Genomic DNA, 14,454 nt, shown 5'->3' with positions numbered 1-14,454 from the left:
AGTTTTCATACTTCTACAACTGTCATTTGTCCTTGCAGCTGCCTCACAAAGTAGGTCACTTGCCCCACATGTTCTCATCAGTTTACAGATGAGGTGTCTCAGGGAAGGAAAATAAATGTTATCAAGCCTCGACAGGGGTGCTTTCCTCTGCTTCCCAATCAATCCATCCATCCTTCCTTCTACCTTCCTTCCTTCCTTCCTACTACCTTCCCTCTTTCCTTTCTTCCTTCTTTGCTTTTTTCCTTCCTTCCTTCCTTCCTTTTTTCTTCCTTCCTTCCCTCCTTCCCTCCTTCCTCCATCCCACACTTTCTGAGCAATTAAGGCATGCCAGGCATGCTAAATTCTGGCATAGATGACTGAATTGGACTCCCAGTTCCACTTTTCTTCCCAGCCATACGCCACCCTCAAAAAACAGGAAATAATAGTCACACTAGAATGGCAGGGGGGAAAAGCAGAATGAGTTTATCGGGAAAGCCAAGAAGCCCACAGCATCGTGTTTGCAGCCCAGAGTCCTCCCGGGACCTCTCCTGTGAAGTCTCCTTCTAAAACCTTAGCCTTCTCCATGCCTTTAGACTCTTCGCTGATGCCCCCTCTCCTGTGCTCACTCTCCTCCTAAATCTTTGACCAAATAGCGATGCCCACCAAAAAGTCGGCCCCCGGAGGAATCCGCCAACCTGCCTCCCCTCCAGTGTCCGGGCAGCGTCCCATAAACTGGCTTGAATTCAACCAGGCTTCCCCGGCTTCTCCTGGCCCAGGCGGGATTCCCTGGTCCTTGCTCGTCTCCTAAGTTTTGTGAGCCCTAGAAGCCACATGACGGAGTCATTGGGAGGGAAAAGACCTGGGTTCAAATCCCAGCTCTGCCACTGACCAGCTATGAGACCATGGGCAAGTTTCCCAACATCATAACCTTAATTTCCACATCCATAAACCAGGAGTGAAGATCCTCCTTGACCTAAAGTGAGTGTCAAGAAAATAGTGTCTGCAAAGCGGTCGGCACCATGCCACTTGTGCTCACGGCCATTGGCACCCCTCAGAGCACTCACATCCACCTTCGGAGACCCTGTAACTGCTTAGTCTCGCTGTTCTCTTCCAGTCTGCATACTGCTTCACCTGTTTCTCTTCCTCTTCTTAACTTACACATTCCCAGAATATCAAACACTGTCTGAGTAGTCCTCGTTGTTGGGCCATTACTAACTACTTCGCCCAAGGAAGAAGGGCATTTATTTTCTCACACTTAATAGAGCAACAGACTAGGAAAGAGCAGGTCTGCATTCAAATCATGCCTTTATCACTCAACCAGTGGGGAGATCTTGACCTCTCTGAGCCTCAGTTGCTTTATCTATAAAATGGGTGAATGGACCAGCTCAGGGATGAAAAATTGCGGGTCAAATGAGATTCACAAATGTGCTTTTTTTTGGCCCATGTAGTTTTATAAAATGCTTTTATTTGGTTGCCAGCATTTAGGAAAAGAGATTTCATGTGATAGTTTAGATTTCTATCTTCTCTTGAAGGCTCAGATTATCTGGCAGGTCCTCAGTACCCCAAGGCAATAAGTAGCAGGAGCCGAATAGCAACTGGCTGTTCAGACGCGGAGTAAACTCTCCAGTTCATCACAGCACAGCTCGCCACCCTCCACTGCCCACGCCGCCCACTCCTCCCTTGTGTGACCTGTCTGCCCCCCGACATGTCTGTCTACATGGGCTACATGGTCTCTCTGGACGCTTTTATTTCTCAAATTCTAATTTATAACATACAACTTCCTTATGGGGAGCTACAGTCAGATCATTCCTCATTTCCTGTCGTTTTTGGCCCAGTTGAATAGACTTTGAAATAGAGGGACCTTGAGCAGAGAGGAGCAGGCAGGAATGTAATGGTTTTAGCAGTAACTACCATGCCTGCATAGGCAAGGCACAGAGCCCAAGAGCCTTCCAATTACCCTTCTTCATCACTGCCCAAGATTGGTGGGGAGGGCTACAGTTAATTAACTCTCTCCTATCCTGGAACAAAAAGGAACCTGGAAGTGAGAGATGAGGAAGCTGAACTCATTCCAGGCCCTGGACATTCAGGACCAGCCCTGGCCCTCCCCACGTATCCTTGTTCCTGAGCCACGAGCCACGCACACCTACTGCTCCCAGAGGCAGGGCTGAGAGTGTTGAAGGGAAGCCCAGCTGTGGCCAGCGTGGCTCCTGGCCTGGAATTCTCCACTAAGTGACCTGGGGCTGTGGACTCAGAACATGGCAATGGGGTTTGAAGTAAGGAAGAACCCGAGAGGACAACCAGATCACCCGCTCATTCAACAGACGAGGAAACCAAGGCCTAAGAAGAGGAAGTGACTTGCAAGTCAGTGGCAATCCGGAAGAACTCTGGTCTCCCTTAGGGAATGTTACCAGCCATGGTCCTCTGTCCTTATTCAAGAGCTGAGTCTGAACTTCAGCCTTCAATGGCCACTAAGAATGGGACACCCACAGCCACCTGCCCCAGCTGCTGCGGGAACCCACCTTCGTTCTCGGCTTCCATTTCTGGCTTTTCGCACGCACACGCTTCCCATCATCCACCACTTTAGGGACTGGGACAGGCAGCCTGTTGGCGTAATTAGGATCTATTCCCCTGGTGTAGGACCCCTGGAAAAACAGAAAATGGCTGCTCTTGGTTCCATTCTCTAGGAGGAAGGGAAAAACTAGCTCTTGGCAAAATCTGAACGATGGGTAAGCCCTGGCTAAGGAAGGAAGGCCCGGCCCGGCCAGCTGTGCCACAGTGTGTGCAGACTGATTCGAGGAGGAGGAACACCGAATGCCTGCAGGTGACCAGCAGGAGATGGGCGGCAGCTTCCAGACTACGGCCAGCCTCACTGCACCTGCTGCTTCTCGTCCTCTGTCTTCTGTCTCTACTGGGAAAAAATCCAAGCTACCAAGAACCCACGGCTTAGGGTAAGACTTCCAGCAAGAAACTAAAGTAAAAATGCTGGAGATGATTACTATCTGGAGGAAAATTACCTTTTAACCTAAAAATATACTTTGTGGCCTTGTAAACATCTATGTACCATGTGAGGCTGACGCAGAAACATACTTATGGCTTTCTGATTGCATAAGCTGCAATAAAACTCCCTGGGGGCAAAACATTTCCCTGTTTTGTGAGGTTTTGGAAAGGGCCTCCCTCTCTGCTCCTGGTGAGTTTCTGTGCGTGTTGTCCCCGCTGGCCGCACTGACGAGAGAGTAAATTGGTGACGGACAGGAGTCCAGACCAAAAGCAAGGGACTGCGGAAGCCTAAGGAGCCCCCGATGTGGAGCAGGAGGCCAGCCAGGGTCTGCCAGGGAGACGGAAAGTCAGGCCAGCCTCAACATGGAAGTGAGGCGGGTCTCCAGGTGCTCCCCTTCCAGCCAGGAAGTACCTGCAAGACAGAAATCTGGTTCTGAACGAAGTTCTGTGATGACATGTCCATCCTGACCTGCTGAGCCACGGCGGCCCACTGCTGGCTCACGGAAGCACACTTGTTCAAGGTGTTTCTATCTAGCAATCCTGGAGGAAAAAAAACAAAGATGGACCCAGAAACCCCAGAACTGGGCCAAGATGGGAGATGTCTTAGAAACCTCTAGTACATCCCAACATACTTAAAATGTACTTGGAGAGGTGGATGGGCAGGTAACGGATGAAGTCTCGGTATTTGCTGAACGCAGAAGACAGGTCCTTGACCTCTTCCAGGTCAACCAACAGATTACAGGGGTCGTACCCAGGCTTGGCAATGTTCACTTTCCCAGAAAATAGCCTATTCATCTCCGAAATACACTGCAGCGAACTCTTCCACTGTCCCTCTAGGATGAAGTCAGAGAAAGATACATGGTTGAGTTGTCACTGTCGTAACTCCAGGCCAAGAACAAGTCCTTGCCAAAAGCTCTCCCCCAAATAAAGCTCATCAGAGTCTACCCTTAGGCCACTGGATTTCTGTCACCTCTTTGTCTACATGACAATAGAAGCTTCTCAGCTCAAGGAGACATCTATATTAGCAAAGTCTAAAATGGCATCATGTCTGGAATTTTCTTGAAAATATCCCAAAAAGAAAAAATTGTAAACAATTTATAACACAAAAGGCGGGATGAATGAAATAAAAGTAGTAAAATGTTGGTCACTGTTGAAGCTGGGTGATGGTTATTTGGGTGGTTCTCGTACTTTTCTATCTACTTCTGAAATTTGAAATTTCCCATAAAAAAATGTTTTAGAATCTATGCTTTGTGTTTCCTATGATATTTCCTCTGGTATATTGTGTTTCCTATGATATTTCATGTATATTTCTCGCTTCAGAACCCAACTTAGGAGGGCCTGGAGTTCAGGGATCTAATTCCCCACTGTTTTTCTTCCCTCCTCAAGACTGAATCCAATGCTACAAAAATAGTCGCTGATGGGTTGGATTCTAGAGCTGCCCACCATGCCAGAGCACAGGGGCTTGGTGATGGGTTGTGGCCTGGGGCAGGAGGACTTCAAAGGAACCCCCCCCCCATAGTTTCCTTTCTGATCTCTGTTTTCAAGTGTCTCTAGGTGAAACATGGGCTTTAGAGTATACCGACCAATTTTAATCCTTGCTTCTCCCCTTACCAGCTGTAAGCATTAGAAGAGGAAAAAAATATCAAAGAGCCCAACACATTGTAGGTGCTACATGAATGTGAGTTTCCAAAATCCACCATGCCCAGATGCTACTGTCCTGCCAGCCCCTCTGACTCCACCGGGACTTCCCAATCTCACATACATGGGCTTCCTTGCTACGAGCTCACTCACCAGGATTTGATGCTCTCCCCTGTGCATTTTCACTTCTTGAGGCTTTGGACAAAGGAAAGGGTGTCTGCTGAGTTCTAGCTGCCCAATAGACATGTGAGGTCTCAGAGGTGGGGCTGTACGTTCTTTCGGATAAAAAATACACATTGGTAGAATCTTGATCAAACCCTGAAAAGCAAAAGACCAAGACGAAATTGCTCTTTAAAAAGCAGGTGTGTGGAGGAAAATGAGGTGGAGAGAAATGGTTTTATTTTTCCTTCCTTTTCTTAAAATATACACAAAACGGAACAGGGCAGTTATGTTTGTTTTTATTTGGGGCCTCTGAGTTTGTATGCAAAGATCTCAGCAGGCCCCCTGTTTGACTTTCAGCCTATTTCCAATGCAAAATGTATTAGAGCTTTATATATTAATATTTAATACAAGGAGAGAGAGTCGTGGGCAGGAGCTTCAAGAGGGACTGCTTTTTGGAAGCTCTTGCTGAATTTCTTTAATGACAGAAATAACTTCCCTTGAGTCACATTAGAAAATTTAAGTTTTTAAAGAGAGTCTTCCCTAGGAAAAGAGGAAGGTTGCTACAACCTGTAACAGGACTTACACAACTCCAAGATAAATAGTCCATTCCTACGGTGCATGATGAGGCCTTTAAGAGGAAGCAAGGAGCGCGTCACGTGTGTACACCAGGCCCTCCCCCTGGGGAGCGTGGCACGGTGCTCCGGAGGAGATCCTGGTTTTCAGCCCACTTGCTGGGTGACCTAAGCCAATCCCTCAGATTCCCAGAACTTTGGCCTCCTTATCTATAAAATTAAGGAATTGGACTAGTTGCTTTCTAATCTAATTTATAGTTTTGACACCCTAGGATTCTCTAATTTTTTTTTTACCAGGTCTTTATTCTATATTATCCTTATATCCCTGACACACTAAAGAAGTCAAGTGACATATATTGCAATCGAATCACTTCCTAGATCATCTAGTTTTAAAATTCTTTAGGATTCCATTAGTCTACAAATGTGACCAAAACTCAAGTCTCACTGGCGATAGGAATTATGCACCTTTAAGAGCCCAAACTCTGAAACTCCTCCACAGGGCGCCACCTCCCAGCCTCCTCCCACCCCCACCTGCACCTGCCCTTCTCCACCGGGACCTCCCCCTCCCGGACCCCTCCTGATCGAAAGTCTCCGGCCTCCCTTCTGGTTTCTTTTGCTTCCCTGAACCAGCTGGCCAGACGTTTCCAAGATTCTCTCACTAACACCCTAAACCAGTGATTCTCAAAGTGAGGTTCCCCAGACCAGCCACATCAGCATCAGCTGGAAACTTGTTAGAAATAAAGAATCCTGGGACCCACCTCAGACCTGCTGAGTCAGAAGCTCTGGGGGAGGAGCCCAGAAGTCTGTGTTTTAACAAGCCCTCCTGGAGATCCCATACAAGCTACAGTTTGAGAACTGCCACCCTAGAGGTATGTGGTCCTTTAGCTATCTCCAGCCTTGGAGAAACTCTACTCCAAGGTTTGATTTTATGCGTAAGCAAGGAATATGGTGGAGTGAATGAAAAAAAAAAAATCCCCAAGGTTTGACCTCTTAGCCTGGTTCCTGGGCAGGACAGCTGAAGGCAAAACAATTTAGCAGCTTCCCCCTTACTGTCCTCTGAAGCCCAGTCCAGTCCCTAAAGCAGGAACAACACCGGAATTAAGTGGTCAGAAGCAGGGACCAGACATTTCTCGGTCTAACGAACACAAAAATCCATTTTAAATGCTTGACATTTAAAAGTCCAGTATTTCCTCCTACATTTGCCATTTTAGTTTCTCAAAGGAAGTTACATTCCTCAGTTTCTCCTTTGGTAAACAGGATCAGGTGTCAGAACAAGGTGTCAGCTCAAAGAACCCTGTGCTGCATTCTGGACACTCCCCATCTACCTGAGCTTGTCCACACCTACAGTTCCCTGCAGGCTCCTGAGGTCTTGCTCTGCGGTCTTTGTGGGCCCTTGTTTACCTGAGATATTACTCTGCTCTCTCAGAAACAGGACTCTGATCACATTGGCAGCAGTGAGCAGCAATTTGGGGTCGCACATCTGCAGAAGCAAGAGAGTGTAATTGGCCTTAGTCTGGTGGGTGCTGTTCCCAAACCAGCACAACATCTCCTTCATCTTCTGTTCTACGGTTTTATCCAACATTTGGTTCAAGGAGGACCTCACGGTTTTCCCCTCCTTCTTGCTGAGGTGGATCCGGGACCTGCTATAGATGAAATCCTTCCCCTCTGTGGCCTGAAGGATATTTTGGAAATAGTGTAACAAATATAAGCTATTTAACTGCCGCAGAATGCTAACTAGAAACTTCGTCTGCGATATCTCGTTGATCCTCCGGAACCACTCTTTGGTAGAGAAGATCTTCCACGCCAAGACACACGTCTCACACTTCTGGCACACGGGGACAGAATCGTTTCCCTTCTCACAGCGAAAGTACAGGGCATTCTTGAGCCTCGACTCCAGGTTTTCCATGATCCTGAGACAACCAGCTCATGTTAGCCTTGCCCATTTGCAACTCCAGCAAACACCCGGGGAACAGGGGAGAAGGATAAATACCCAAACTGAGCCTTTTCTATTATAAACATCTCCTGGAGAAAAAGTAAACTGCTGCAATGGATGGAAAGTGTGTGTCTCCCGGAAACTGCCAATAGAAGTCTGGCTTTCTGTACCGACCTCCTTGGAAACAAGACTTTACCGTAAATCTCCTAAGCCTGGCGCCACGTACGCGGAGGCAGTTGCTGTATATTCTGAAAGAGCTGGTCATCTCATTTCTAGAACAACAAGAATGCTCTTAGTCAAATTTAAGTAACATGTGGACTCCTTTTAAAGAAAAAATGTACAATATATTGTAGAGCCTGGTGTTGAGCTTCAATTGTTGTTGTTATTAATGAGGCTTAAATATTCATGAATATAAAATAAGATGTAAACTTCTTATGTTTACAGCTGTTCAGTTATGAGGTGGCTAGCCCAATGATCCTGAGTATCTTTATATTCATTTTCTGAAGTCAACATCCAAGTAAAAACAGAAAGTTATTTAACTGCTTCTGAACACTGGCCAGCAATTTCACTGCAGCCAAAATACCCATGCAAATGTTGGGCAGCCCAGAAAAAGAATTTCTAAGGCACTCTGAGACAATTCTCCTACTTCAGACAAGACTAGGTTCAACCCTTGACTCTAGTACTTAGAAGCTGTGTGGTACTGAGCAGGACACCTGGCCACTCTGAGCCTCAGCGTCTTCACCATATGTAGGAGGATGGAGCAGATGAAGGGAGATGATAAAAATTGTAGCTACCTCCTAGGATTAGATAAAATACTGATATATTTGAGTAATTGTTGCTGCTATTGTTATTATTATTATTATTACTCCAGATAAAACCAAAAGATTTGCAATACTGCATCCTTCCTAGTGCCCATGTCTGAAGACCAGGCACAAAGAGAGGAAGGCAGTGGAGGTCATCGCAGGGATGGGGGATGATTGGCAATGGCAGTCGCACAGAAGGTTAACATCTAATTCTTCAGGAAGGCCAGACAAAGGAGGGTGGCAAGGAGAAGGAAGGCCCAAGGCAGACTTTTGAATATGTAAGGGGGGGCATATTACCCCCAGAAGTGCCACAAGCTAGAAGTATCTTGCTTTTTATTATTTTTTATTGCTAATAGACACATAATACAAGTAGCTTGTTTTTAAAGGTTCATATAAACCCAGCTGTTAATCTGTGAGGCTGACATACATAAAGGACACAGTTTGATGCACCCAGCTCAGTCTTTATTCCAGGTTTGAGTACCAACTACGGTCCCACGGAGGGGCACAAACTTGCGGTCAGAGAGAGAGAGATTAGCTCGAATCTCATCACTGCTTCTCACTAGCTGTGTGACTTCGGACAAGCAATTCAATCCTCTCCCACCCCCCATTGCCTGATCTGTAGAAGACATGCTAGTCCCTACCCTGCGGGTGCTGTGGTGTGAAGATTCCATTCATAAATATTGGTGAGCGTGACAGCTACTCCTGCTGGGCCCCACCCCCAGAGTTCCTGACTCAGTAGCTCTGGGCTGGGACCCTGAGAACGTGCATTTCTGACACGTTCCCACACTGATGCTGCTAGCCAGAAAGCCATTTTTGAGAATCACAGAAGTAAGCTTTGCTCATGTCTCAAAATCTGTGAAAGTAGCTTCGTATTAGAAATAAGCACAAATTACTTAATTCTTTCACAACATATTACTGAGTGACCCTGAGCAAGTTACATAACCTCTCTGAGCGGCTAGTGTTGTCATCATTCCAGAAAATAGAGAAATAGCATCTACCTTACAGGGCTGCAAAGATTAAATGAGAAATGTCAGGGCAGAGACCAGCAGCCCGACCCACAAAACCTACCGGATCGCCTTAACATCGCGGCATAAAGCCTGGAGCGTCCTGTGGGAAAATAAAGTTTCACTTCAAAATTAAGCTTTTGACGACTGAAGGGAAGACAGAGGGGGAGCAGCAGGAGGAAAGGAGGAGCGGTCTGAAGAAAGGCTGACGGTTTGTACAGGACCTTCTGGAGAGCACACTTCTGTTTGAAAAGGCTGCAAACACGGAGCTCCTATCGCTCAACACCTCGGAGATGCCTGGGGTGTTATTTGCAGTTTGGCTGGATGGCTCGGTAGGATTTTTGAAAATTATTTTTTTATATGAGACAGTAAAATCATGGGTGAGCGCGCACACGCGCACACACACACATTTTTTCAGGTACTCATCAGGGTCACGCCTTAAGTTATGAATTTGGGGGAAAGGATTGTTACCTCAAATGACCAACCACTGCTGTACTGACCTCGGTCCTTGTGAAATGACTGCTGCTCCCTTTTCTTTGCCAGTACCTGCCTCCCTCCTTCTGGGAGACCCTGAGATCTTCTCAACAAGCCTACAGAGCAAGCCTGAAACAGAGATAAAAACTGGGCCGGCCCCCAAACCCAGGGTGGCCAGCACTCTGCCTGAGCCTGACACAGCCAGTGTCCCCTGAATGTGGATATGAGGGGCATGTGGCACGGTGGACCTCCCTGCAAGGGTCTCCTGCCCAGCCACCCAGATGTCTAATCACAGGAACAGAGGGAGGGGAGCTGGCGCCGAAATCTGAGGGAGCTGGAAGCGGGAAATGTGCACACTGCCTCTTCTTCCATCTCCCGGCTGTAGCGAAAGGGGCTGCGGTGGTGGCTCCCAGAGCAGGGGACGTTGGTCAGTGATGACAATATAGAACTCAGGCCCTGAAGATGGCCTGAGAAAATAAGGCAGCACACCAGGACACGGAAATGAGCAATCCATTTCATGTATCGCCTCATCTGTCATTGTCTCTAATAGTAGATTCCTATTTGGCTCTTCACGTATGAACACTTTTCCCTTCAATTTAAATCATCTTCTTGTCATCCAAAGACACAGCTAGTTATCTTCTGGGTTACTCTATCTTAGTACCTAGCACAGCGGTTTATACGTTATAAATGCCACAGATGTTGAATTGACTTGATTTGAGGACAGTCATTCCAAACACATACTGAGCCAGGTTGACAAGATAAGGGCTCCAGGTTGGGCCAATATTGCTATCTCATCATTTCATCATGAATGTGGGGATTTATCCAGAACTCATAAGACCCCTGGAAGAGAATGCCTTACGTGCTTGGATTTCAAAAAGTTGAGACAAGAATAAATCATGTAGTGGTTAAGATTACATTGTGACTCTGCAATCCCAAATGGTCTGGTCATGGAACCAAACCATCTGGCACCAAAGCAAGCTCTTGATGAGTTCAGGTTTTTGTTTAATTTAGTTTTATTGTGTTTATTTAATAAGTCTGCATAACGGAAGAGGAGATAAGGGTAGGTAAAAACAAAAGAGTGGCACACACTCACACAGCTAGGGAAAATGCCAGAGAATATAAAATAGGCCTTTGTTCTCTGCTTTTCTTTCCTTAGTTTTTTTATTTGTTTTAGGCAATTTTCAGTTTTCAGACCAAGGGAAAGAAAAAAAGAGATACTCATTGCTTGAAGACATGACAGAAAAAAGCAATTATGCCCAACTCTTATTTTTGCCTTGATCTTTTATATCAAGAAGAAAGGTCTTGAACCTGAAAACTAATAGACAAAAAAAAAAAGCTAACAGGAAAATAAACTTTAAGACAGGTAAGGAGACACCTAAATGGTTTCTTTTATATGAGATCCAGTGTTCTGGCCTAAACAAATTACATGTCAGGACACTGACACTACTTACCAACGTGACTGCAAATCAGGCAGGAATCTTTGAGAAACTAAGAAAAATATTAGAAGATGGGAACAGGCAAAATCATCTTGATTTTTTAAAAATCAAGGTAGATTCTAGAAATAACAGACTAGTAAACTTGACAGTAGCCCACAGCAGAATTCTAAAATGGTTTATCAAATATTTTGTGATCATTTTGAAAAGGAGTGACAAGTACCCAAAACCCACAGGGGTTCTATAAAAACAAGGTAGGCCTGCCAGGTGCAGTGGCTCACACCTGTAATCCCAGCACTTTGGGAGGCTGAGGTGGGAGGATCACTTGAGGTCAGGAGTTCAAGACCAGCCTGGGCAGCATAGCAAGATCCCACTGGGCATGGTGATGCATGCCTGTAGTCCTAGCTATTCAGGAGGATCGCTTGAGCACAGAAGTTCAAGGCTGCAGTGAGCTGTGATCAGGCCACTGCACTCCAGCCTGGGCGACACAGCCAGACCCTGTCTCTAAAAAAAATTTAAAAAAAAAACAGGCAGGCCAAGCTGACTTCATTTTCTCTTTTGAAAGCATTATTAGACAGGTAAGATCAAAGAAACTCAAATATAGTGTATTTTGACTTCTGCCATCAAAAAGTCTTTCATCATGTCCAGTGGATAAAGGTGCAAAAAGGTGGGGGCTACATTATCACACGGTTCTACCCATGCACAGCGTGTGTATAACTAAACCCAGAAGCTGTCGACTGAGTGCTGTAAAGTTCTGGATTTGGCCCTACCTTCATCAATATTTTTATCAACAAGATTAAGACTTAAGAAGAGTTGCCAATCCTGCAGGTGACACTAGGCTAGGAAGGACATCTAATATACTGGATGCAGAATCATGAACTTAAACTATCTCAGCATGCGGTGATGATGTGATGAAATTAAAGTAAAAAAAAAAACTTTTAAATCCCACACCGTCTATATCCTTAGATACAAACATGGGACAGAGTCTCTGGAAACAAGTCAAGCAATGCTAAAGTCACATACTCTTGACATGGGCCCATCGGACTAGTCGAAGAAGAAGAGATTCGCCTTGGCACAGGTCCTAGGAGAAGACCCAGAAGTTCTATTTCTGGTGAATTGCACCAGGCCTTCAGGTTATGGCCTCAGAGACCCGTTTAAAGACAGTTTGTCATTTTCCTCAAGGTTTGACAAATGTTCACCATTAATCTTAGGGAGCTTATTTGTGGAAAGGAGAATGAGGTGACCAGTGGGGGAAAAGGACCATGAAGGAAAGTAGGAAAATGTAGCGTGAAAACAAGAATATCTCCCTGGGGGGCCTGAGAGCTGTCCTCAAACACTTGAAGAACTGTCCTTTGAATGAGAAATCAGACAGGTCCACATATCCAGGTGACTTGAGGAGAGGAGACAGACCCCTCTCAGAGGTCACAGGGACTAAAACTTGCACTGCATTAAAGACATTTCTTCTAATCCTTGCTGTCCCAAAACAGAATGAACAGATGTGTGAGGCAGTGGGCTCTCAGCCAGCGCCGGTGGGACGGCCGAGTCAGATACGGCATGTGCAAAGGGATTTGCATGCTCTAAGAGGTGGGTTCAAGGTGCTCTGTTTCTCCGTCATGTAGTTCACCACGTAGTTTATTCCCTTATATACAATGTCCGTCATCTCCTGAGGAAGGCAAGATGGTGCAGTAGGTAAAGAGTTCAGTATGAGCCTGCCCAACTTTGAATCCCAGCTCTGCCACTCACTCACTGCGTGACCAGAGTGACCTTAAGGAAGTTAGCTAACCACCCTGGACCATGGTTTTTCCATCTGCAAAGTGGGGATGGCAGAAGCATCTACCCTGTGGGTCTGCTGTGAGGACTGAGTGAGTTAATGTGCAGCAAGCACTCAGAACAGCGGCTGGCACATAGGAAACACACAATTAAGTTAGGAATTTATTGGGATGACTCTACAATCTTTTCAGCCACTCTGAAAACTCCTGGTTATTATTTCTGGGCACAGTGTGACATTCACCTGAGCAGACAGGACACTATCACTAGAAGATGATAAGGGAGACGTCAGCACCTAACAATTACTACAAACATATAGAGGACAGCGTTGCACGAAGCGAAAAAAAGAGCAGCCAGATAACCTTCCCCTCTTCACAGCCACACATGATTTCCAAAGCCAGCTACCACTGGCAGATGCTTCTGTCCCCAAGTCACCCTTAAAATGCAAGCTGCTGCCCGGTCATTGTGGTTAGCAGAGGTCTGGGATATGGATCCTGGAGTCTAGGCAGCAGCCTCCACTGCAGATGGTGCTGGCTTCTCGGGTTCCTCTCCCAGATCCGCAATCCGGATGGTGTTTTCCTTCTTGGAAAGCCAGAAGGCAGCATAGACTGGCTCTGAAAACTTGCAGTCAAACTTGTGAACCAGAGTCATGGCATCGTACTCCACGCCGTAGAAGGAAAGGGTCCCTCCTGGGAAGTCGACGTAGATTCCGAGCCTCCGGAAAGGGCTGGCTTTAAGCGGGGTCTCGGTGTCACTGTGCCAGGCCGTGAACTCCTTCCCATTCCACTGCAGGCTCCAGGAGAAGTCGTTTCCGGAAATGCAGCTATTGCGCTCCTCCCCTTTCCGGTCGATGCCTTTGCAGGTGAGGCCGACGTAGGTGCCTGCCCCGGAGACCTCTACCTCGAAATAGTACCTGTGCAGGAACAGACTCTGCTGGGACAGCACCTGCCGCCAGTGTGTGAACCTGCTGGGCAGGTCCGGGTACGGATGCTCCCAGGGCGAGGTGTTGGTGACCTTGCGGTTGTCCTCCTGCAGCCGGAGATACCTGTGTGCCGTGTCTGGGTCAAACGTGATGTCATGCGCGTCTGAGGAGATACAGAAGGCAGGAGAGTATTTCAGCAACTGACAGCTGATCAGACAGAAGACTTCAAACCCTGCCAGCCTCCAAAGCATGTGTGAGAAAACATCCATCTATTTACCCTGGATGCTGTTCCCCCAGGTGAATGAACACAGAAAACAAAACACAAGTTACTCTCTGCTGCCTTCCTTTCTGAAGCTCACATTGCTTGATGTTTACTGTATTATTTGGTGAACTGAATCAAGAAATAAATTAATTTACTCATTCAACGAATAGGTGTTGAAAGCCAGGCACCATGCTACCCAGTGTTGGCAAGGATTTAGGGAAGTAGGTACTCATAGACCCATATTTGATTGGTTCATCCATTTTTAAAAATATTTGACCAATATTTAGCATGGTGAACTCTCAAACATGCCCTCATATTCTCTTCCTGACCCCAGAGAACAATAGCGTCTCCATGCACCCAGTTGCTCAAGTCAAACTCAAAGTCGTTTTTGACATTTCTTCTGCCCTCCTCTTCACCCCCATCCCTCCCACACACACAGGCAGCAGCAAGTCCTGTAGATGCTGCCACTTCTCTCCAGCCTGTGCCTCAGTCCCCAGCTAAGGTGCCA

General features: G+C 46.5%; 1 protein-coding gene across 1 annotated transcript in view; it reads right to left on the bottom strand.

Moving 5' to 3' along the window:
- The window catches only part of LOC105816075 (F-box/WD repeat-containing protein 10-like), a 55,644-nt gene that overhangs the window by 26,922 nt on the left and 14,268 nt on the right, over nucleotides 1–14,454 (bottom strand). Inside the window, exons 6-12 of the mRNA XM_012651390.1 lie at nucleotides 13,266–13,847; nucleotides 13,007–13,028; nucleotides 6,750–7,258; nucleotides 4,768–4,932; nucleotides 3,609–3,809; nucleotides 3,389–3,516; nucleotides 2,473–2,621 (exon numbers count right to left, since the gene is read on the bottom strand). Of these exons, the coding sequence (XP_012506844.1) occupies nucleotides 2,473–2,621; nucleotides 3,389–3,516; nucleotides 3,609–3,809; nucleotides 4,768–4,932; nucleotides 6,750–7,258; nucleotides 13,007–13,028; nucleotides 13,266–13,847 (1,756 nt within the window). The remainder of the gene's footprint in view (nucleotides 1–2,472; nucleotides 2,622–3,388; nucleotides 3,517–3,608; nucleotides 3,810–4,767; nucleotides 4,933–6,749; nucleotides 7,259–13,006; nucleotides 13,029–13,265; nucleotides 13,848–14,454) is intronic.

This window comes from Propithecus coquereli, unplaced genomic scaffold (genome assembly GCF_000956105.1).
Source record: "Propithecus coquereli isolate 6110/MARCELLA unplaced genomic scaffold, Pcoq_1.0 Scaffold355, whole genome shotgun sequence".
In the NCBI taxonomy this organism is placed as follows: Eukaryota; Metazoa; Chordata; class Mammalia; order Primates; family Indriidae; genus Propithecus; species Propithecus coquereli.
The sequence above is the reverse complement of the archived record's forward strand: the minus strand, read 5'-3'. Positions and strand labels throughout refer to the sequence as shown.